The sequence below is a fragment of the Lactuca saligna genome, chromosome 5 (assembly GCF_052625555.1).
Source record: "Lactuca saligna cultivar CGN05327 chromosome 5, ASM5262555v1, whole genome shotgun sequence".
In the NCBI taxonomy this organism is placed as follows: Eukaryota; Viridiplantae; Streptophyta; class Magnoliopsida; order Asterales; family Asteraceae; genus Lactuca; species Lactuca saligna.
Genome location: NC_136421.1, coordinates 125,360,666 through 125,387,155, shown reverse-complemented (window position 1 = coordinate 125,387,155; position 26,490 = coordinate 125,360,666). Strand labels below are relative to the sequence as shown.

The following is a 26,490-nucleotide window of genomic DNA, read 5'->3' as shown; positions in this document are numbered from 1 at the left end:
TTGGTCTTGATTTCGAAAGTTTGTGTATTGGGACAAAGTTTCACAAGTTGAGGAAAAAAAATTTCGATATTTTGGGACAACTAGGAAGAAGTTTAAAAAATAGTCCCTAAACTTTCGACAGTTTGGCACAACATAACCAACTTCGACATTTGGGTGAAGTTTCGACATTTTGGCAGCTTATACCCAATTTCAAAATTTAGAGTTAATTTCGTTTGGGGTATAATTTCGACGATTTTGAAGAAGTGTGCAGAACTTTCGAAAGTAGTCATTGAAGTTTCAAAAGTTTGACAGTTTTTGTCCAATTTCGAAAAAGGACTATTTTTGCTGAGAAACTAGAGAAAATGCATTTCATGCCCCTGCAGTTAATGCAAATTGACACTTTCTACCTAGCTTCGGAAAAGGGGGAGAGTTTTGCATTTTTGGCTATTTGGGCGCACTGGGTCACTGCAAAATTTTGAAATTGACAATTTCTACCCATTTTTGAGAAATTTTGTCAAAGGCGGTCCGTGAACGAAGCTAAAGATTGAAGATTTTTTGGATTTTCCGGATTAAAGCACAAAGTTTATGCCACATGTTAAGGGAGAGTTTTGACACGAAAAATTCCAAATAGAGCATGTTCTCTTTCCTTGAAGGGTTTATAATAAAACTTCGATTATAAAATGAGGGAGAAATTTATATGGAAATTCGCACTTGAATTTTTCATGTTACATGGATTTGAAGACCGAAGTGACCATGAATTTTTGAAGTGTATGAAATGATGCGATTGGAGATTCGGAAGTGATTTCGATTCGAAATGAGTTTGGATTTATTGAAGATTTTCAGGGTGTGTTTTTATGCTCAACTTTTAGGTGATCAATTAGAGTTTGAGAAGTTCATGATCATTCGTTGATGCTAAGTTCTTATTGTCTCACATCCTAGAGCCCAAATTGAAGAATCGTGAAACAATGGAAAATTTGAAGTTCATTTGGATATGTGTCACCCTTTAGGCTCAGATCGCGTAGTTACTCGATTTTGGAAGATTTGAAGTAGGTCATTGATTCCTAACTTTGAGGGGGAAAATGTTGGGGTGCAAATTTATCCGTATATGACTTTATAATGTGTTGAATTTTGTAAGACCCACTTGCATGTGGTGCATTAGCCTTTTGACTCATGAGATAGAGAGTGAAAGAAAGACATGTAAACACCTCTATATAAGGTGGGTTTATTCCAATTATGGAGGTGTGCTTGAGAGGTGTAAAAGATGAGTGTGTAAGTGTGTGTTATTTATGTCACACCCCGGCCGACGGCGGAAATGTCGAACTTGTGCGACGTCATCATGGTTCACAATTACTGATTACATTGAACAGTACAAAACAAATATTATTTTTATATTGCAAAATATAATACATATCGTACTATGTTTTTAGAATACAAGAAACCAAAAATTACTAGTGCTAAATCAGATAAGTACAATAAAAAGTACTTCGACGATCCCATGAAGATTTCCCAAAAGATTGATACGACCGACTCTTATTTTCCTGAGAATACATGTGATTTAAAAATATCAACATAAAGTTGGTGAGTTCACAGGTTTGTATATTTGTATTAACGTACTTTTTACTCCAAAGAATATTTTTATTGTATATAAGTATTTTCAAACTTATATTTGTATATATACTTTATTCCAAAAGCACTTGTTCTATCGTATATGATTATTTTCAAACTTATATGTATATATGTACTTTATTTCCAAAAGTACTTGTTCTAACGTATATAAGTATTTTCAAACTTATAATTACTTTTAGGCGTGATTATCAATGTTACATGAGTTCCATGTATTTATACTAAAGTTACACCGTCTTAAAATAAAATAATCAAAATTTTCCTAAGTACTCGTGATGGACACAGTATACTTACATATCCATTACAATGCATGGAATATTTATCCACGCATGTCTACCTTGTTTATTTCATATCCATGCAATTAAAATATATATATATATATATATATATATATATATATATATATATATATATATATATATATATATATATATTATATTATATTATATTATATTATATGTATATCCATTATAGTAATTAAATTGATTCGTAATATATAAAAAAAGAAATATTCAATTTAAAACATAAGATATATAATATTATTTACTGAAATAATATTATTTCATGACACGTCAAAATATATAGACGTATTTTCCAATTTAATAAATTCCAAACTTAAAAATTTTATCAAAATATTTAGCAAAATGTGTAATACATTATTTTATCATTCGTCTAGATTTAATAAATAAAACTTATTTAAATAATATCTAAACTAAATGTATTTGTTAATTTTTAGTCGAAAATACGGATTTATAATTTAAAATGTTCTCTTACGAAGTTAGATTTAGATGAAAATAATAATACAAATTTTGTATTTTCATTCAAAGTTGTTTAAATGTTACAAATTAAGCCTATTACATCTAGTGTTCGTCACGTTTACAAGTGACGATCGTTGACTTAATTTGACGGTTGTCACATTCTCCCCCCGTTAAGAGAATTTTGTCCCAAAATTTAATTTGTGGGTGGAAAATTGTTGAATAGTCGGGGGTATTTAATCTTCATTTGATCCTCGCGCTCCCAAGTAAACTCTGGTCCTCGTCTAGAGTTCCATCAAACTTTTTCTATGGGGATGCGGCTTTGTTTGAGTTTCTTGATTTCTCGGTCCATGATCTCGACGGGTTCTTCTACGAAATTACGTTTAGCGTTGATTTGGATTTCTTCAAGTGGAATTGCAAGAGCATCATCAGATAAGCACTTCTTGAGGTTTGATACATGGAAAACGTCGTGTACATTGCTGAGCTCATGAGGTAACTTGAGTTGATAGGTTACATGACCAATTCTTGCAAGAATCTCAAAAGGTCCTATGTATCTTGGATTAAGCTTTCCTCGTTTTCCGAACCTTATGACGCCCTTCCAAGGAGAGACTTTCAGCATAATTCGATCTCCGACTTGAAATTCTAGAGGTTTACGTCTCTTGTCGGCATAACTTTTCTGACGATCTCGTGCAAGCTTAATTCTATCACATATTTGGACGATTTTCTCAATCGTTTCATGTACGATTTCTGGACCAGTAAGTAGTGTATCGCGTGCATGTTTCTTTGCTAGTTGGGTATCACATAATTCTGCCCAACATATTGGTGATCGACACTTGCGTCCGTATAGGACTTCAAATGGTGCAGCTTTAATGCTAGTGTGATAATTATTATTGTATGAAAACTCAATTAGAGGAAGATGAGTATCCCATGTGCTTCCAAAGTCTATCACACTCGCTCGGAGCATGTCTTCCAATGTCTAAATGGTCCTTTCACTTTGACCATCTGTTTGTGGATGATAAGCTGTGCTCATGTCAAGGCGTGTTCCTAAGGATTTCTTTAAAGATTGTCAAAATCGTGAGGTGAATCTACTATCTCTATCAGAGGTGATAGAAATTGGCACCCCTTGTAATCTGACAATTTCTTTGAGATAAGTTCGGGTTAACTTCTCAATATTATCAGTTTCATTGATTGGTAGGAAGTGGGTGGACTTAGTCAATTGATCAACTACTACCCAAATAGTGTCGTAACCATTGGGTGTCTTTGGTAGTTTTGTTACGAAGTCCATTGTAATTTGTTTCCACTTCCACTAAGGTATTTCTGGTTGTTGTAATAATCCTGAAGGATTTTGGTACTCTGCGTTGACTTTAGTAAAAGTCAAGCATTTGCTCACGTAAGTGGCAATCTCTGCTTTCATGTTTGGCCACCAATATTGCTTCTTTAGGTCTAGGTACATCTTGTCGGAGCCTGGATGAACGGAATACCTTGACTTGTGAGCCTCATCCATGACTAAGCTTCTGATGTCACCAAATTTTGTCGTCCAAATTCGGTCCATGAAAAGTCGAGTACCGTCATTTCTAAGTTTGAATTGTTTGTCCATTCCTCGCATGCATTCATTAGTAATGTTTTCTTCTTCTAGAGCCCCTAGATGAGCCTCCCTGATTTGAGCAGCCAGTCTCGATTGGATTGTAACTGTTAGTATTTTGACCTTACTAAGCTTTATTCGTTCCTTCCTACTCAAGGCATCTGCTACACCGTTTGCCTTGCCAAAATGATAACAAATTTCACATTTGTAGTCGTTTAGCAACTCAATCCATCTTATTTGTCTCATGTTGAGTTCATTTTGATCGAAAATGTGTTGAAGACTCTTGTGATCTGTGTAAATGGTACACTTTGTACCATAGAGATAGTGTCGCCAAATCTTCAAGGCAAAAACTACAGCTCCCAGTTCTAAATCGTGGGTAGTATAGTTGTTCTCATGTACCTTGAGTTGCCGAGAAGCGTATGCAATAACTTTGTCTCTTTACATCAATACACAACCCAACCCTTTGTGTGATGTGGCGCAGTATACGACAAAATCATCTATCCCATCTGGAAGGGATAGGATTGGTGCACTACACAACATTTTCTTCAGTGTCTGGAACGCAGATTCTTGTTCGTCTCCCCAATGAAACTTCGTGTCTTTCTGTGTTAATGTTGTGAGTGGCTTGGCTATTTTGGATAAGTTTTCTATGAATCTCCGATAGTAGCCTGCGAGTCCAAGGAATTGGCGCACCTCTGTTGGCGTCTTTGGTGCTCCCCAATTCTTGATTGCCTCTATCTTGGTAGGATCGACATGAATTCCTCTGTTGCTGACCACATGCCCTAGAAAGTTTACTTCTCTAATCTAAAATTCACATTTAGAGAATTTGGCGTACAACTTTTCCTTTCATAGTAGTTCCAGGAATAGTTGAAGGTGTTGCTCGTGTTCCTCATTGGTTTGTGAGTATATCAATATATCATCAATGAATACAATCACAAATTTGTCCACGTCAGGCTTGCAAACACGGTTCATGAGATCCATGAAAACTGCTGGAGCATTGGTCAATCCAAATGGCATAATTAGGAATTCATAGTGGCCATAGCGAGTTCTGAATGTCGTCTTTGGAATGTCTTCTGCTAGGACTCGCAGATGGTGGTATCTTGACCTTAAGTCAATCTTCGAGAAGTAATTGGACCCTTGCAGTTGATCAAATATATCATCGATTCTTGGGAGCAGATATCGATTCTTGATGGTTAACTTATTTAGCTCCCGATAGTCAATGCACATCCAAAAGGATCCATCGATTCGGGAGCAGATATCCATCCTTCTTCTTAACAAACAGAATTGGTGCTCCCTAGGGTGAGAAGCTTGGTCTGATAAAACCCTTGTCAAGAAGTTCTTGTAGTTGGCTAGAGAGTTCTTGCATTTCATACGGTGACAGCCTATAAGGAGATTTTGCCACTGGTGCTGCTCCTGGGACCAAGTCGATTCGGAATTTGACTTGTCGAACTGGTGGCAATCCAGGTAGATCTTCAGGGAATACATCAGGATAATTACACACCTGAGGTATATCCTTGATTTCTTTCCCTCTGCTCTTTTTATCCACAATATGGGCTAAGAAAGAGTAGTAATTCTTGTGAAGGTACTTATGTGCTTTCATACATGAGATGATTCTAAGGTTCTGACCGGACTTATCCCCGTAAATAATTAGGGATTCTCCATTGGGTAAAGGGAGTCGTACTGCTTTTTCACAACACAAAATTTCAGCACGATGAGGGGATAACCAATCCATGCCAATTATTACGTCGAAGCTTCCGATAATCATTGGCCTAAGGTTAACATGAAAGGCGTGATTGTTTAGAGTTAATGTACAATTTTCTAGTATTTCTTGGGTACTATCGGATTCACCATTAGCCATTTCTACCACATAGGTTTCATTTAGTTTATTGGATTTATGATTCAGTAGTTGTCTAAACTTAGGGGTAATAAGGCTTCTTTCAACACCGGAATCAAATAGTACAGTTGCATATAAGTTGTTAACAAGGAACGTACCAGTCACCATTGTTGGGTCCTGGATGGCATCCCTTGCTCCAATCACGAATTCCCTACCTCTAGCATTCCTTCGTTGATTATTCATCTTTGGGAAGTCCTTTTTGAAGTGCCCAACCTCTTCACATTCAAAACAGGATTCGGTTGCAACAGTGAAAGTTCCTGTGTTTGTTGCGGGTATTGTTACCGGTGTTGGGATTCTACAATACTGGGCGGTGTGGCCCTTCTTCTTACATTTGTCACAAAACTTGCAGTTACCAATATGATGATAATTGCACTTATCACATTTTGGGTATTTTCCAACATATTGTTCTTGATGGGTGGGTGTCATTGTTGTTGTGGTTGCATATGCTTTCATTGTCTCCTGCTTCTTTTCAGCAGATTGCCTCGAATTTCCCTTGTATCCTCTACCAAACTTGCGCTTATTATTTTCCAGCTTTGGAAGCTCAGTCTTTTGAACCATAGTACCTTGGCATATCTCTTGGTTAGTCAAGTTAAATGCTAACCGTTTGGCATTATCGTACGTATCTGGTCTTGAAGCAGTAACCAAACCTTGAATGGGTTGAACCAAACCCATATGTATCTTTCTACCTTCTTATATTCTGGTGTCACAAAACTGGGGCAAATAGTAGCAAGATCGTTGAATCGATTGGTGTAGGCTGCAATGTCTGCATCCTTCATGGTAAGGTTCCACAATTCTTGCTCTAACTTTTGCATTTCATCTCTTGGGCAATATTCGTTAATTAACAACTACTTCAGTTCACTCCATGACATGGCATTGACATTGTTGATGCCTAATTTTTTGGCATAACTGTTCCACCATGTTAAGGTTGCATCAGTAAACGTACATGCATCAAATCTTACTTTACAGTTTTCATCACAAAAGCTTATTTCAAACACTGACTCCATCTTCTCGATCCACCGGGTTAGTCCGACGACTCCTTCATTTCCGTAAAAAGACTTCGGCTTGCAGTTCATGAAGTCTTTGTAAGTATAGGCTCTATGGCCTCCTCCATTGTTGATATTAGAGATACTTCCACCTCCATTTCCATTTCCATTACCGTTTCCGAATCCAGTATTCTTGTTGGCTTCGTAGTTAGCAATAGCGTTTGCGACGCGTTGAGCAACTAATGCTTCAATAGCCGTTGAGTCCATTACTGACGTAGGATCTGGGGTAGGTGTTGGTGTTCTAGGTTAGCTTCTGGTAACTCGTCTCGGAGGCATGCTTTAGTTCTATTAGAGATATTTTAAAGAAAGTGTTAGTCATTTGAAGCCCCTTTTTTTTAAATCATACATATGTTTATAATAATGAGTATTTCGTCTGCAATAGTTAATGTAAATTTGTAAAAATCCTTTATAGATTAATATGTCCTAATTTACAATACTCAAATAGTTCTTTATTCATAATATTGTAAGTAATAAGTGGACAAGTTTTTTTTTTATCATATATGTTTATCGAATATCATTGTAATTAGTTGCAGAGTCTTTACCGATTCCTAAGTTGTTTATGATTAAAATTCAATTTACAACATTTAACATACACATTGTTTTAGTAATAATACTTGCTTCATATATAAACATTTCTTTGTACAGATACACTGGTTTTTCCCAAAATTTGGTTACAAAAACCACAAAAGTTAGTGTGGTTAGGGGTGGAAAAGTTTGATATAATATCATACAAAAGATGATACCCAAAAGTAGGTAGCTAGGTTACTATAAACCAACTTTTCCCTCGTACCCCTAACCCAAAAATATCCATGGGCACAACCCACCTGGGTGAGTCTACCATAAACCTAGAAAAGAACCTAGTACAGTAACTAGGTGGGTGAGTTGTTGTTGTACAGATTCGACCCTCATCTTAGCCGCATAAGCTCTAGCCTCAAATGCCATCACCCTATGCTCCATAACCTATGCCATAAGCTCCATTCCTGAAATTTGAGCTTCCTGGGTCAGCAGTTGTATCTGAATAGAATCCAAATGATTGAAAATAAGTTGTATGGCTTCCTCATCTAAATTTCGATCCTCTTCTAAGCTTTCAATTTTATCATGATGATCTGTAGAGTTCCCCTTAATATTCCCTATTTCAGTAGTGATGATGCGAACTTGATGAACGAGTTGTGATATTTGAGAAACTAAGATGGATATAGCAGGATCGGAAGATGCCTCATGGGGAGGGGTAGGTTGTCGAGCTCGTGATGACTCTCCGACCTCAAATTGGGATGGTATTTCATCCCCAGCTTTCCATTCTAGTAGTTTTGTTACCAAGGCTGGAGTCGGAGCTACCCTTTTTGTGGCTACTGGAGATGCTGGTGGTGGAGTACTTCTCTTCTGTTTGCGAATAGGTATGGATTTTCGTGGAGTGTATGCCACAGAAGGACCATTATAAGTATGTCAGTATATCTGGAAGGCTAGTAGGGGTGGGTGGGCTTGTTGCTCAATGGCTGGTTCAGGCTCCTTGGCTATCTCTCTTTCTTCCTCGGGCTCCTCATCCTCCTACTCAGAGTAATCAACTTCTTCCACCACAGGGTTTATCTCCTCCTCAACCGACTCATTCACCACATCAACAAACTCAGTCTCTATATCTACAGGCTCATCAGAACCTCCAGCTTGTTCTGAGGGATCATCCTCCTCATAGGGTTCCTCGTCTGAGGTTAAAGGAGATAGTGGTACTGGAAGCTCAGGAAGAGGAGAATCCCTAGGCTCAAGCGAGTGGGGCACCACCTGATCCTCCTCTGCCCATGGTATCGTCGTCCAATCAAATCGGTCCGCCATGATCCTGTATAAGACATCAAACATGATAAATGTTTATGAGAAATAGCGGGATGATCTATATACAAATAATCTTCAATTATAAGTATATAATAGATATTACTAACATTTCCAGTGAATCCCCACAAAGTATATGTGACTCAGAATTATGTCTCTAAATAATTCTCAAGAATTTAGATTTCCAACTAGAGTATCAAAGTATAGCCGTGCGTTGGTCAGACCATAATAAAACTTAGGTGCGCAAGCTAAGTCTAGTTATGGTTTGGTCGTTGTATTGTACCAACTTAAATAATGTATTTGGCCTAAACTCTTGAGTTTTTTTTGTTCCTATGGATTTTTGTTGTATGTTACCTCTGTAAGTATAAGTGTTTTCATCGAGGGTTATAGTTTATAAATAACTCTATATCTGAAGTTTGTTTAAGTGTTTTATTAATTTTTATTTGGTACTTTAAGATTATCAAGTAAGGATAAGTCAATCAAGAAAAGTCAGAGGGCGGGATTATTTCAGCGTATAGCTTTTCTGAAATCCAACAACCCATGACGACAAATCCATTTTAGACATTTCTCCCGTAACTAGTTTATAGTAGTGTAATTAATACTTTTATTATTATGTTTAAGGGATAAACTTAATCAGAGTAGTGAGTCTAAAGCTATAGTCGTAATTTCCGAAGAAAATACTAGTTCGCTATAACCAATAGCTCTGATACCAATTTGTCACACCCCGGCCGACGGCGGAAATACCGAGCTTGTGCGACGTCATCATGGTTCACAGTTATTGATTACATTGAACAGAACAAAACAAATATTATTTTTATATTACAAAATATATTACATATCGTACTATGTTTTTAGAATACAAGAAACCAAAAATTACAAGTTGTGCTAAATCAGATAAGTACAATAAAAAGTACTCCGACGATCCCATGAAGATTTCCCAAAAGATTGATACGGCTGACTCTTATTTTCCTGAGAATACATGTGATTTAAAAATGTCAACATAAAGTTGGTGAGTTCACAGGTTTGTATATTTGTATTAGCGTACTTTTTACTCCAAAGAATATTTTTATTGTATATAAGTATTTTCAAACTTATATTTGTATATGTACTTTATTTCCAAAAGCACTTGTTCTATCGTATATAAGTATTTTCAAACTTATATTTGTATATGTACTTTATTTCCAAAAGTACTTAATACACTACAAATAAAATGACATATAGTGGCACACATTTTTAGTGGCATATGGTTAATGTGCCACTATATCATTGTTTTTAGTGGCAATTATTATATACCACTAAAAAATTAATACATTTAATGGCACTTAATCTTTTTTGTCACTAAATTTCATAGTTATTAGTGGCAGAATGACTTGCTATACCACTAAAAAAAAAATTTTAATTAAAAATACCATATAGATAATTCTTATAATAACTAAAAAATTTAATTATAATATTAAAAATTTATTTTATATTTCTTATTACATATTTATGGAAATTTATTATGTTAATACTTTTAAATTTTGATTTTGTTGAATTAATTTTTAAAACGAAAACTGATTTTTACTTGGGATTAATTTATATTGTTTCCATTAATTTCTCTATTTTCTTGTTTTAAAAAGATTCTAATATAACAATTGCATCGTGACTAATTACATTTAAGAATAAAAGGAAAATTATTAATTACAACCGAAAGCGAATAAAAGGAAAATTATTAATTATAACCGAAAGCCTATATAACGTTTTTAGCAAATCCATCTATTCAACTTTACTTCAATTTTTTATTCAGTGAATCCCAACTTAAATGATGACTCAAGCGTAGACCCACTTATACATCCCATCTCAACAACACCACCACTTTCTTTTCTCGATTTTTCATCTGTTCAATAATTCCCGATCAATTAAAATCTCGTGATAAAACTAAAAACTGATGCGTACAACAATCAAATCTCACTCTCCTACTCCTAACGATGATCTGAACGCACTATCACCACCCTCTATTCATCGACACTGGACTTTGTCGTCGGCCTGTGTGACATCCCCAAAATCACGGTCAGAAAAGACCGATTTGTTTATGCTTTCTTTTATAAAATCAGAGTAATCTTTTGATTAAAAGAGTTGCGGAATTTGTTCCCAAAATAATATATGATAAAATTTATCAAAACATTTCTCAAAGAGAATGTATTTTCATTAAATAATAAAACATTGGGATGTCATGTTCGATACAGACCAAAAGCATAAACAATATAACATAAATCTTACAATACTTATTTATGACTACTGATCTATAATCCAAAATATCTCGTCAAGTCCACCAACTTATACTCTTGTGCCATCACCTGTAATGTAAAGAAAACTGAGTGGGTCAGGCTTAGGAGCCTGGTGATCATATAGGGTCTTCAACCCACAATAATATAATTATTATATGTAATCAGCAAACAATCAACCCAATTACCCATCCCCATTATCTTCTTAAGGTTTTACCCTAAGAACCAACTATCCTTCATTCATTTATTCGTAAGGAATTTGGCACGAATTCCATTGCTGCCAAAGCTTATTTATCAAGTACTAAATCCATAGTTATCTGGCGCTAACTCCATAGTCAGCAAAGTTCACTTAACAAGCGCTAACTCCATAGTCACCAAGGTTTACTCAACAAGCGCTAACTCCATAGTCGCCAAGGTTTATACAATAGGCGCTAACTCCATAGTCACCAACTATTCCATTTACATATGTTCCACCCAACAATTTTGTAGATATAAATACTTACACAGTTTAAATCATTTAACACCTGTATAAAACTCCAATTTCCATGCCCATCTCAAATAGACAAATAACATATAAGTACATAGCACGTATTCCATAGCAAATACGTCATATTTGTGTGTTAGAAGAAAGTAACTACACACTCACACATATAAACAACAATAAACTTAATACACTCAAACCATACTTGTATTATTATCATGTTTATGAAAGGTAGTATACACTCACTTGATCAGAAGATGATCGGACAGCACTACGACTTGCAGAAGTAGTATTCTTCGGTAGATGTGGATGATCTCCACAAAAATCGAACTTCTCGCGGGCAGAACTTCGGCTCGGGAACCGCACTTCTCGGGATCTTCGGGATCTCGGGACTTGCTTCGAGGCTCGAGAATATTACCAGGGCTTCGGGGTATTTCTGGCACACAAAACGATGCAAAACGGGAGAGAGAATGGAGAAAAATAGCAAAGAAGCCGGCTGCCCTCGCATCCTATTTATAGGAGGCTGGAGCCTCGGAGTACGCGGGGCGTACTGGTCCGAAATCGTCACTGCGTTCGTCATACGAAGTCCTCGAGTGCGAGTGTCAACATCTTCGGTGTACGCGGGGCATACACAAGTACGCGAGGCGTACTTCGGATCGGATCGCTGACTCCTCTTCGGATAATGCCGGGGTTTAATAATTAATTTTAATTATTAATTATTTAATAAACTTCGGAAATTCATATCTCCTTCATACGAACTCCGTTTTCGATGTTCTTTATATCCACGCGAAGGTGAGACTACGCTCTACAACTTTCGTTTAGATTCCGTCGGCTAATTTTGACTTTATTTTTATTATTTATTTTTAATAGGCCGGGACAGAAAATTTCGTTATAAATTCATAACTTCTTCGTCCGACGTCCGTTCTTGCCTAACTTTTCATCGTTTCGCTACTAACAACGAGATCTTCGATTCTCGTTTAGATCGCTAAGGCTAAATATCACTCTAACGTAAATTCACTTTTTACGTCATTCAGCGTTGTGTCGGTTCTGTCGCGAAACTTTAACAAGTCAGAACTTCTTCGTTATAACTCGGATTTTGGCGTTCTTTATATGCACGGAAACCTTGTAACATATACTACAACTTAGTTAGGATTATTCATCCTAAATAATCTTCTATCAAAAAGTCATTCTTGACGCTTATTGTCTCTAAATTGACTAGCTCTGATCTACGGGCGTTACAATTATCTCCCCCTTAGGATGATTACGTCTCGGAATCATCAACGAAATAGGATTTGTATACTAACTCCATAAGTTATCTCTCCATTCTAAGTAATAACCTTGATGCTCAACCCTGCATCTGTTCTTCGTACTACGTTGGACTTTAGATCGACATCTTTAAGTTACAAAATAAATCCTTATTGTGGACTCCTTCTTCTTCTAAGGATAAATACATTCATTTATCTATTGTAACTAACCGATGGGTCGTGCCCCGATGACCTCTCATCGCGGTCGGACTCAATTAATATGACCACTAAGGTCGGAATAACCATCATCCTACTAGTCATTTCCGAAACAAGGGAAATGACAAACTTGAATAAAACGAAATCAATTACTAGCTTCTTGATAACCTTGTGACTTCCCCTGATCCAAGCGTGAGTCCTGTGCTTCCGGTAGTATAGATCTCTACTACCATTCACACCTACTCATACTCGTTCTAAGTATTGTCTCACGGTTAACCAAGTCACCATACATAAATCATATAATCATTCAACACATCAAATAACAAAACCAGGGTTTTATATTAAATCTTGAAACTATTACACAAAAGTTCAAGTTCACCCTATACTATGCCTCTAACCGGTTATGCTTCCTGATACAGACTTTATATATTAATGTGAAGTCTTCATCTTTTAATCCTCCCATCCTTTTCTACTTCGTGAGGAACATGTTGAATGCCCTTGGCTATGGGGGCGTGTTTTTCTGTGGGCAGTCATTAGAAATATGACCTTCTTCGTTACACATATAGCACACCTTCTTGATAGGTGCGCACTTGTTGGCGTAGTGCCCTATCTTCCCACATTTGTAGCAAGTCATCTCCTCGCTACATATCCCGAAGTATTTCTTCTTACACTTCTCACACCACATAGCTTCATCTCTTCCCCCAGATTTCGAGAATTTACTTTCTTTGTCGATTATTGAAGATCCTTCACGCTTCCTTTTCTCTCCAACTTCAGCTCTTTCCAGACCCTTTTCTTTTATTTGGGTCTCAACATTCTTGGCTGCCTATATGGTGGCTTTCAGAGTGGTTGCTTGTTTGACTATCGGACCAAAGTCCGCTAGTAATCCATTGGCAAACTTGTTGACCTTGGAAATCTCAGTTGGAATTAGGTGTGGAATAAGCCTCATCTTCTCCGTAAAGCTCGTAGTGTATTCAGTAACGCTCAATTTTCCTTTCTTCAGATTCTGGAACTCATTGTTGATTTCCAGAAGATCTTGCTCAGAGCAGTATTGCAATTTCAGTTGCACCACGAATTCTTCCCAAGACATCTTGCTAGCTTCCCCCTTGGGCATCGAACCAGCCAGTAACTTCCACCAGCTCAATACTCCATATTTTAACAGAGGGATTGCAAGAGTGGTCTTCTGTCTGTTGCTACACTCGCAACTTTCAAACATTGTCTCCATTTCGGAGATCCAGTCCATGACTTGCACCGGTGTCGGGCTCCCAGAAAGACATGGTGGTTTGGATGCCATGAAATCCTTGTACTTGCATCCACGTCCATCATTTCCTCTATCCTGGTTGTTTTGGCGAACAATTGGTGGGTTGGCTTGACCAACGGTCCCACTGTAGTTTCCTCCTTCAGACTGCCCTCCATTTACTTCGGGCTCTTCAACTTGAATTGACAATTCCTCGCGATTCTGCCAGATCAGACGTCTTGTTTCTTCCATCTGATTATTCAAAATTGCCTGGATCATTACTTGAACTCCGGCCATTGTCATTGGTTCAGGCACTGCTGCTAAAACAGGTATTTGTTCAATTACTGGTATTTGATTCCTGTTTTCATCAGCATTTCCAACTCCACTCCTCGTTCTCACCATTTTTGATCTATACACCGAATAAGGTGAAATTAGATCCTTAGTCACGATAGATATTCAAATCATCCTTATCACTCCGAAACGTTTACATGTTAGTTCTAATATCGTAGACGCACGCTTAGAATCCTAAACACATAAGGTTTCCAGATCCGGTCGGCAACAGACCATAGATCCGAACAATTAACATCATATATGGCAAACATATAACAATTAGCACATAATAGAATTTTAGGTAATTTTCCTAAAATAAAATAGTGCCTGTGTCAATTAAGGTGTACTACCTAAAATATAATGGACACACTCAACTCACAATCATTGTTAGCATTCTAAGTTTAAGTCTAGAAATAAATCCATATTCCTAGTTCGCTTAAACTAATGCTCTGATACCAACTGTGACATCCCCAAAATCACGGCTAGAAAAGACCGATTTGTTTATGCTTTGTTTTATAAAATCAGAGTAATCTTTTGATTAAAAGAGTTGCGGAATTTGTTCCCAAAATAATATATGATAAAAATTTTCAAAATATTTTTCAAAGAGAATGTATTTTCACTAAATAATAAAACCTTGGGATGTCATGTTCGATACAAACCAAAAGCATAAACAATATAAAATAAAGCTTACAACAGTTATTTATGACTACTGATCTATAATCCAAAATCTCTCGTCAAGTCCACCAACTTATACTCTTGTGCCATCACCTGTAATGTAAACAAAACTCAGTGGATCAGGCTTGGGAGCCTGGTGAGCATATAGGGTCTTCAACCCACAATAATATAATTATTATATGTAATCAGCAAACAATCAATCCAATTACCCATCCCCATTATCTTCTTAAGGTTTTACCCTAAGAACCAACTATCCTTCATTCATTTATTCGTAAGGAATTTGGCACGAATTCCATTGCTGCCAAAGCTTATTTATCAAGTACTAAATCCATAGTTATCTGGCGCTAACTCCATAGTCAGCAAAGTTCACTTAACAAGCGCTAACTCCATAGTCGCCAAGGTTTACTCAACAAGCGCTAACTCCATAGTCGTCAAGGTTTACTCAACGTGCGCTAACTCCATAGTTGCCAAGGTTTATACAATAGGCGCTAACTCCATAGTCACCAACTATTCCATTTACCTATGTTCTACCCAACAATTTTGTAGATATAAATACTTACACAGTTTAAATCATTTAACACCTATATAAAACTCCAATTTCCATGCCCATCTCAAATAGACAAATAACATATAAACACATAGCACGTATTCCATAGCAAATACGTCATATTTGTGTGTTAGAAGAAAGTAACTACACACTCACACATATAAACAACAATAAACTTAATACACTCAAACCATACTTGTATTATTATCGTGTTTATGAAAGGTAATATACACTCACTTGATCAGAAGATGATCGGACAGCACTACGACTTGCAGAAGCAGTATTCTTCGGTAGATCTGGAAGATCTCCACAAAAATCGAATTTCTCGCGGGCAGAGCTTCGGCTCGGGAACCGCACTTCTTGGGATAGTCGGGATCTCGAGACTTGCTTCGGGGCTTGAGAATATTACCGGGGCTTCGGGGTATTTCTGGCACGCAAAACGATGCAAAACGGGAGAGAGAATGGAGAAAAATAGCAAATAAGCCGGCTGCCCTCGCATCCTATTTATAGGAGGCTGGAGCCTCGGAGTACGCGGGGCGTACTGGTCCGAAATCATCACTGCGTTCGTCATCCGAAGTCCTCGAGTGCGTGTGTTGACATCTTCGGTGTACGCGGAGCGTACACAAGTACGCGGGGCGTACTTCGGATCGGAACGCTGACTCCTCTTCGGATAATGTCGGGGTTTAATAATTAATTTTAATTATTAATTATTTAATAAACTTCGGAAATTCATATCTCCTTCATACGAACTCCGTTTTCGATGTTCTTTATATCCACGCGAAGGTGAGACTACGCTCTACAACTCTCGTTTAGATTCCGTTGGCTAATTTTGAATTTATTTTTATTATTTATTTTTAATAGGTCGAGACAGAAAATTTCGTTATAAATTCATAACTTCTTTGTCCGACGTCCGTTCTTGCCTAACTTTTCGTCGTTTCGCTACTAACAACGAGATCTTTGATTCTCGTTTAGATCGCTAAGGCTAAATATCACTCTAACATAAATTCACTTTTTACGTCATTCAGCGTTGTGCCGGTTCTGTCGTGAAACTTTAACAAGTCATAACTTCTTCGTTATAACTCGGATTTTGGCGTTCTTTATATGCACGTAAACCTTGTAACATATACTACAACTTAGTTAGGATTATTCATCCTAAATAATCTTCTATCAAAACGTCATTCTTGACGCTTATTGTCTCTAAATTGACTAGCCCTGATCTACGGGCGTTACAGCCTGTAGGTTCTTGCACGATCGTCGTTGCTTCCGATCTTCGTTGCTTCCGATCTTTGTTGCTTCCGATCGTCTCCGTTTCCTAGATATCCGCCACTTCCTCGATCGTTGCCGTTGCATCCTCAATCGTCGTTGCTTCCTCTATTGCCGAAACTTCCTCGATCGCTGTCGCTTCCTCAATAGCTGCCACTTCCTCGATCGTCGCCGTTGCATCCTCAATCTCACTGTTAGGTATTTTTGCTGCTCAAATAAGTGTATTTACAATTTTCATTTGTTGGTAAATTTGAAGTTGTATACTGCTCAATTTGTTGCATAATCATTGCCCAAACTGCTAGGGTTTATCAATTTTATGAGAGGCTGCCACTAGTACCTTTAAAAGTCCAATAGTTTTTTATTATTAGAACTGGTGATTGCATTTTGTCTTTCTCAAATAGGCCTATTTACAAATTCCATCTTCATTTCTTTGTCACAATCTGGTGACACCATTAGATCATCTAAGAATGATTATGACTTGTTATTTGAGAGGTTCCTGGTCCATTAAAAACACACCAACAATTGTTACAGTTTAAAAATTCAATAAATTTTACAATTCTACATATGTTATAAATATGAGTAAATAAGAGAATTTATGACTATCACTAACAGCCACTCATAGATCGGAAGGATGAACATCTTTAGTTTTAGGTTCACATAAGCAATTCAAATCAATGTGCATAAGAAATTAAATATAAATATTATGAAAAGAGGCATATGACTAATTGACAACATCTTTAGACATTATTTGACTCCATTGATGATCAACTATTTGTTTCCTGTTAGCAGCATTGTCCTTCCTTTAGAGTTGATTTTCTTGTTTCTTTTCTTAAGCACGTTCTTCATTCTCTTTTTTTCTTCAAAAGATGTTTAGGATCCAATTATCTTGCATTATTGACTTCAACCATATCTTCACATGATAAGCTATGAATAATAATAACTCACAAAGGAACATATACTCAAGAACTCATATGATTGATGATAGTTATCTCACAATTATAGAGGTGAGAGTCTCTCCAAGTTCATAAGAAAAATTACAAAATTTTCCATAAACAGCCCTACACCGTAGACAAGCTTAAATACTCTCCTAAGGGAATAATCCTCAAAATAAGTACCACAACCCAACTGGAACAACCCCCACGATTACAACAGTACAACAAAATTAGTGCTAAGGCCATAACCACCTGAAGGAATAAAATAAATAGAAGGATAAAGTAAAAAGGGTGAAACAGACAATTCACTACACTCCATAGTTGTTTTATTATTTATTGACCTTTCTACCCCTCTTGCTGTAAACTAGAAGTTCTTGAGGCTTATCATCACACTACAATAAGCTTATAAATTTATAGGAAATGTAATTACCTATATTGCTTCATTAGACTCATTAAGTTCATTAAATCAATATGTTTGTTAATATAGTAAAATTAATGACTTAATGGTGAAAGTCTCATTTCCTTGATTTTCTTTGTTAGGAATCTAATTATTCAAAATCATATTTAGGTTACATTACCTTAATAGTGTCGATTTGGTTTTGCATAGATTCATGATACTGAGTTTCTCCAGACTTGTCAAAAATAAGAACTTGAAGCTCTTCTTCCAGGGTCTCACTAGGCATAACCCTTAGTTCCGACTGCAACCCATCAAAATAGAAACATATTATACTTACAAGTATTTAACCATTATAACACGATATGACTTGATACTTGTAAGAAAAGAACTAAAATAATCAGTGCAGATTTAATGTGGAGTTGGGGTCAAGTATTAAGCAAAGACAAGCAAATGTGACAAAAAAGAATTATAATATATGTTATGAAAACTAACCATAAAATTTTCAACTCTACCCTTTAGTTTCTGTAATGATTCCTTCACTTGTAAAACAAAAAGATTTATGAACAAACCAACACTTTGAGATTAACTATTAACTCACATCAAAAGGATATTTATTTTTAATTTTGTTAACATGAAAAGGTTAGATTTTCATGTAAACCTTGTGATGTTCTGAGGCAAGTTCAGATCTCATTTATGTCAGCTTGTCAAATTTTGCTTTGGCAGCATTAGCCTTTGTCATTGTATTGTTGTACGCATTATCCTAAAAATACAAGAGTACTTGGATTAAATATTAACTTGTAGTAAACTTAGCTTTCATCCAAGGATACATACCAGATTTCCACTTTAGACTAGGGTTGTAGCATCATAGTTTCCTGTGACATAAGTTTCAAAGTTTTCATTATTATGTCTTCTTTCAACAATGTTCAACTAGGAAATGAATTCATACCTGAAGATTTAGTATCCCAATGGTCAATTTGTGTGTTGACTTGTACCATGTTAATTCAACATTAATAGGGGCATTTATAGGGACATTTCCATCACTAGATAGTAAATAAAGTTTATTGCTATAGTGAAAAGTCTATTAATTAATACAAGACTCAAATTTATCACTTTCTCTTTTTAAAATTCTATCGATTTTGACTTTATCAAAATAATATAAATTCCCATTTTTAATAAGATAAAAGAAGTGACCAGTGGCAGTGCTAGTGGGCGTGGGCGTGGTGTTTTCATTTTTAATGTCTGACACGTTTTTTTTTTCATTTACATCTTCTTCAAATCGGCATTTATTTTGAAATAAGTTGATTTGCTTTTTTATTTCATGCACAAATAGAATAATTACAAAAAACAAAAAACTTAAATCTATTTTTCAACCTTGAACTTTTTAAGTATAGCACGGTGCCTTTTGAAGTTTTTGTTTCCTAGCATTTCATAAACCATATAATTTCAATTACAAACACTACTATATTATAGAGTATTATTCTTCAACTTTAATCTTTAACATATATCTATAGTAATTAATCAAATTTCTTTTTATCAAAGGAAATAAAAATGAAAGTTATGTTCCATATATTTGTCGGCAAGTTTAAATAATAATATGGCACTCTATTTATATCAGTAACCCACAGTTCTAATAATAATAATAATAATATTTTTTATCAAAGGAAATAAATGAAACCCCAAAAGATTCGTGACCTCGTTTGTAATTAACTTTACGATATGGCACTCGAATATTTTGTGGTTAAAAATTGTCATATATTATGATTATCACATAAGATTTTTTATACTCTATAATATGTTTGTGGTAAACAATTTTGGGGGACAAAGTGAAGCATAACTACATCTTGTTATAGAAAGTACATTGCTATTGTGGGTAAAAGATAAAGTAAATTTATGGAAAATAATTATGTAGAGCATGTGTGATTTGAGGAGAAAGAGACGAGCAAAGATGGAAGAGCCCCATGTTTCTGGGACAAAATCATTTGCTCGACTTGCTCACGAAGAGGTATTATTATATTTTATTATTTTATGACTTATATTATTATCTTTTTTTAATTATTTATTTTTCATCAAACATAACTACATCTTGTTATAGGCATTGAAACATGGTGCATACCCAACACGAAGACAAATATATGTAAAAACCCGCACTCGTAAAAATGGAAATATTGTGAATGAAAAATTCGCTCAAGTTATGGTAATGATTTCCCAAGACATTATATATACATGTTTTTAATCATATCAAGTCATATACTCTTTGTTTCATTTTAAACCTTGTAACTTGTCCCACTTTCAAAGTATTAGAAACATACTTTTAAAGTAGGTTGCTATACTATGATAGTATAGCAACCATTTTCAAAGTATGTTGCTATTAATTTGAAAGTGGGACAAAATAGTGGTTGAGAAACACTTGTCATATTTTTTGTATGTTGATATTATGCAGACTTCCCTATAAGCCATTGCAAACGATTCCTCAAATACCCTAGGATCTGTTGATGATTTTTCAAATGATGACTACTCTAAAGTTAAAGGTCCTGAAAATAGAGGGTATATCAAATGTGTTGGAAGGATTCCTACCGTAAAAGAGAAGGTTGTTTCTTGTTCTAATGATCCAAGTGTCGAACAACTAAAAACTATAGTGAATGTTATGGCAAATATCATCCAAGAACATATCCCAAATGCAAACTTGTCTGGAATTCTTAGCAATATGAACATACAGGTCCATATGTCATCTATAATTGCATTGTTCCTTTTCAATTACCCTATGAATAAAAAACATTCATTAAAATTAGTCCGTTATTATATTTCCAATTGGACTCAAGAATGGCCACTTTTGCCATTTTGAATAATCTTCTTGGTGTACGTATGCATCTTCTTAAACATATTCTTCTTGTTTATTTGTACAAGACTAGTAGAAGATATCTAGAGTTGGACATTAATGTTATATGTTTTCATTATCTTGTTTCAGATGCCAGACAACACTTCTACAATTCCATGCCACTCTAATTCAGTTAACCAGAGAGCATCTTCTGAAAGTCATCATAATGATGGTAATCATTTTTATGAGCTTTTCTCTTTCCTTTGTTCTTATAAATATAGTTTATTTGTGTTGAGTATTATATTATTTATTTTCTAAACTAAGCCTTATTTCACTGGATTCTGGATTATCTTTGTTTTTTGATAGGGAATTGCTAGCATTAATTCTAGAGTATGAGATAACGCAATTTATTCAACCTATCATGTCTTTATTTTTTATTTTTTTTTATATGTATGTTTTAACTTTTGTTCATTACTTTATGTTTAGCATGTACTTAGACATATTTGATATTTACCTAGATATTCAATTCAAAAAGTTAAAAAAATATTGATGAAAAACAATGAAATTTTGATTATTTTCAATGTGCTACAATTTAATTATTTATTTTATTTTATATTATAGATGAAATTGTATTGTTGTAAATAAAATTGATACTAAAATCTTAAAATATGTAACTAAAAGTAGCTTGAATTTTATAAATCACATGTGCTTTTAATGGCACAAAATATATGCCACAAAATTTTCCTCTGTTGTAATACATAAAAAATACCACTATTTTTTATTGTGGTAAATAAATAAGTGCCAATAAAATCTTAAAATGTGTAACTAAAAGTAACATAAATTATTAAATCAAATCAGATTTAGTGGCACAAAATATGTGCCACAAAAGAAATTTGTTTTACTGTGACAAATAAAAAAGTGTCACTGAAAACCTAAAAACTGCAGCAGCAAAAGCAAAAAGTATCACTAAAAGGTTTTGGTGGGAGCATTTCTTATGACATTTATTAAGTGTGCCACTGATTCATTGAGAAGCATTTAGTGGTATTTTTTTGAACTTTTAGTAGCACTTTTAATGCATATATGTATACGTTAACTCTTTATATATATATATATATATATATATATATATATATATATATATATATATATATATATATATATATATATATATATATATATATATATATATTAAAAGTGATTTTTTCAAAATATAGACGTGCATATACACATGTTTTTTAAAAATACATATATAAAAAAAATATATGAATATACATTAAAAATGATTTTTTTTAATTCTTTTTTAGATATTAATTTCAAAATGTAAGGAATATTTTCGCTGACTTAAAAACATTAAAAAAATTTAAAAACCCATTATTTTAAATAAGTGAAAATATACTTTATGTTTCGAAATTAAGACTTAAAGAAAGATTTTTTCAAAAAAAAATTGCATTTTTAATGCATATTCATATTTCTTTGTGTAAATATATATTTTCAAAAAAAAATTGCGTAACATGCATATAAATTTTCTTACCTTTATCTTTTATATATATATATATATATATATATATATATATATATATATATATATATATATATATATATATATATATATATATTACTACTTTATGATACATATATAATAAGAATTCAAATGTTTTTATGACTAAAGTCTTAAAACAAGGGGAAACATTATTAACCATTGGATTTGACATGGATGAGATTGATGTTATGGATGGTAATCCTTGTGGTTACAAATAAACCAATCAGAAATAAACAATAGACACTATAAAATAAGAAAAAAAAACACCTTTCATTTAATTATTTCAAATCCCTTTCTCCTCCCCACATCCAACTCCCTTTTTCTCTAAGTATATTCTCCAACCACCAACTCTACCAACATTTTCTGGATCCACCGTTGATTTCTTCCACCACCACCACACTAAACACCTTTACCACAAAGTTAGCTAACTGCCATTCGTCTTCTCCGCCGTCGCTACTCTTCTATGACCCTCTCTAAACAAAACCCTAACTATAGACACACCAGCAAAGCACACACATTGTAACCGCTATTGCACCAGAAGCACGCCGTCATGCACCGATCTTTGCCTCCAAAATCCTTATCATTACTACCACCACAATCCCTTTTTATTTGTCCATAAAACCTTGGATGAATTTACAAGAATACCGAGGTATGTGCCTTAGAAAAGCATCTACTTAAAATTTTCTGTTTGATATTGGTGTTTAAGTTTCTCCAAGACCTGAAGAACTAGGAAGCAAAGATTATGTTCATTATAGTTTGGCATGTATGTAGAAATAATACCTTTGTAAATTTTCAAACTTTCATATAATTGTGTAGTTAAAGAGAGTGAGTTTTGTTAGTATTTGATAGCTTATTTTATTTCTTATTTTTATTAGTTTGTTTTAGTATTTTTTAGCTTTTTTTATTAGAATTGCATTGTATATTCTTTATCTTATTTATCATGGATTGTGTCAGGTACTTTCTATTTTGCATGAGATATTTTGTAGGGTTTTGGAGCTTATTGTGGTTGCGGAGACGGCTGCCGCTGTAGCCGCATCAGCTGTATCAACGACAGGGGGAGGAGTAGGAGCCACTCGGGGCTTCCAGTACAGGGAATTCGACAACACAAAGCCCCCTACTTTTGATGGGACTCAAAACCCCATCAAGGCTATGAGGTGGGTTTCTAATGTGGAGGGGTGTTTCTTTACTTGTTCGTGTCCTACTTACTAGAAGGTCGGGTGTTCTCTGAACTTGCTAAGGTCCGAGGCCAAGGACTGGTGGAGGTTGATGGCAGTGTCGTACACTGATGATCAAAGGGCTATTGTTACTTGGGAGCAATTCAGGGATATGTTCCGCGCCCGATACATTCCACGGGTTGAGCATAAACATTTGTCATAGGAGTTTTTGAGTTTGAGACATGATGGGGAGTCGGTGTCGGAGATCACTCGTATGTTCACCGAGAGGGCGATGTTTTGTCCAAAGTTTGCTTCCGAGTAGGCTCAGATGACTCGTTATCTAAGCATGCTCAAGATAGACATCCGTCAGTTTGTTGCCACACAGCGATGTGATACTCTTCTGGATCTACAGGAGGCCGCTAGGTGGCGTGAGTTGGAGATTTAGATGTCGTTGAGGGAGCAGCATCACGCCCCAACACAGTCTCAGTAGGTGCCAAAGCGGTCTAAAACCGCTGATTCTAGGACCGGGGGTCAGCAGAGTCGCGCTTGTAGAAAGTGCGGCAAGGTTCATTCTGGAGTTTGTCGAACAGGTAGTGGTTGCTACAAGTGTGGTATGGAGGGGCACTATGCTAGGGACTGTCGCCAATCCGAACCTGCATCGGATATGAGGATATGCTATCACTGTCATCAGGTTGGTCACGTGAAGACCAACTGTCCACAGCTCGTAGCCAAGTCGATGCAAGTTCCAACACCAGCTACATTAAGGATTGGGGATAGGATGCCAGTTAAGATGGAGCCTCCAAAGACTCATGGGCATGCCTTCCAGCTTACAGCCGAGGAGGCTAGGGCAGCACCGGATGTGGTTGCTAGTATATTTCTATCCTTTATCTCATTCATTATATTTGTGTTATGCTTATCTATTGTACCTGTGTTTATGTACGTTTTTAATGAACTCCTTGCATGCATTCTTTTTATTTGACTCAGGGGCGAGTCAATCTTTCGTATCTTAGACATTTAGTATGGAGTTCGGTATGCCAGTAGGCGAGCTAGTGTGTTCGTTGCGAGTCTCTATTGCCAACGTACATGGAGTTTCTGCTTCTTCAGTCTACCGAGGATGCAAGTTGGAGATCTTTGGGGTGTCCTTTCTGATATATTTGATTCTGATTCCCATTGGGGAAGTATGTGTGATTGTGGGGATAGACTAGCTTAGTCGATTTGGTTCCATGATAGATTGTGAGGGCCAGTGAGTGGTAGTTCGAACCCCAAGTAGGGGAGAACTAATTGTGTATGGCGAGGGCACCAGAGTGGGATCAGGGTTCTGTTCAGCTGCTAGGGCTCGATAGTATATTCAACACGGGTGTGCGGGTTATCTGGCATATGTTGTGGATACATGAGACCGGGATCAAATTTCAGTTTCCGAGGTTCCAGTAGTTAGGGAGTTTGTTGATGTGTTTCCGGAGGAGTTGCCAGGGATACCTTCGGAAAGGCAGGTCAAGTTTCAATTCGACCTGGTGCCGAGTGTGGCCCCTATCGCCAAGGCGCCACACCGGTTGGTACCACCCTAGATACAGGAGCTGTCATCACAGCTGTAAGAACTGTTGGGCAAGCAGTTCATTTGACCCAACAATTCTCCATGGGGAGCACCGATCCTCTTCGTCAGGAAGAAGGACGGTTCGCACCAGAAGTGCATTGATTATAGGGATTTAAACAAGTTCACGGTGAAGAATCGTTATCCACTCCCAAGGATAGATGATATCTTTTATTAGTTTCAGGGTACATATTGGTTCTCCAAGATAGATTTGAGGTCCGGGTATCATCAGGTCCGGGGTCAGAGAGTAGGATGTTGAGAAGACCGCGTTTCAGACTCGTTATGGTCATTACGAGGTCGTGGTGATGCCATTTGGGCTCACCAATGCGCTGGCAGTATTCATGGATCTAATGAATCAGGTATGCAGACTGATGCTTGATCGCTCAGTCATAGTGTTTATCAATGATATCTTGGTATATTCCAAGACCCGAGAGCAGCATGAGGAGCACCTCATGGAGTTATTGGGAGTTTTGATTCGATAACGGTTGTATGCTAAGTCATCAAAGTGTGAGTTTTGGTTACGATAGGTCTAGTTCCTTGGACATCTCATTAACCAGGAGGGGATTCTGGTCGATCCGGCCAAAATCGACGCAATCATGCAGTGGGAGGTGCCGAGATCTCCCTCTGATATCAGGAGTTTTCAGGGATTAGCAGGGTACTACCGGAGATTCATTCAGGATTTCTCCAAGATTACAGTACCCCTCACTCGTCTAACAAGGAAGGGGTGGATTTCCGAAGGGGCCCTGAGCAGCAGAGGGCATTTGAGACCCTCCATCAGCATTTGTGCAAGGCTCCGGTTTTGACACTCTCGGAGGGAGTTGAGGATTTTGTGGTGTTTTGTGATTCATCCATCACAGGCCTAGGGACGGTCCTCATATAGAGAGGACAAGTGATAGCCTACGCATCACGACAGTTGAAGCTGCATGAGACAAGATATCCTACGCATGATTTAGAGCTGGTAGCGGTGGTATTCGCTCTTAAGATATGAAGACATTACCTATATGGGGTCCGTTGTACCATATACACGGACCACGAGAGCTTGAGACATATCATGGATCAGCCAAACTTGAACATGAGGCAACACAGGTGACTGGATGTAGTCATGGACTATGATTGTGA

The 26,490-nt window shown here is 36.1% G+C and overlaps 1 protein-coding gene across 1 annotated transcript; it reads right to left on the bottom strand.

Annotated features, from left to right (window-relative positions):
- Positions 1–4,377: 4,377 nt before the first annotated feature.
- LOC145045683 (uncharacterized) lies at positions 4,378–6,502 on the bottom strand. Its single transcript, XM_078994004.1, has 2 exons — positions 5,260–6,502; positions 4,378–4,718 (listed from the first exon to the last, which is right to left on the bottom strand). The coding sequence occupies exons 1-2, from the start codon at positions 6,500–6,502 to the stop codon at positions 4,378–4,380; spliced, it is 1,584 nt and encodes a 527-aa protein (XP_078850130.1).
- Between the last annotated feature and the right edge of the window lie 19,988 nt (positions 6,503–26,490).

What these genes read in the sequence shown, in the direction of transcription:
- LOC145045683 (XM_078994004.1), bottom strand. Translation starts at nt 6,502, where the DNA reads ATGGGTTTGGTTCAACCCATTCAAGGTTTGGTTACTGCTTCAAGACCA. An exon ending in ACAAGAACTTCTTGACAAGG is followed by an intron (nt 4,719 to 5,259) that starts GTTTTATCAGAC and finishes TAAACTTTCTAG; the next exon opens with GGCATGTGGTCAGCAACAGA.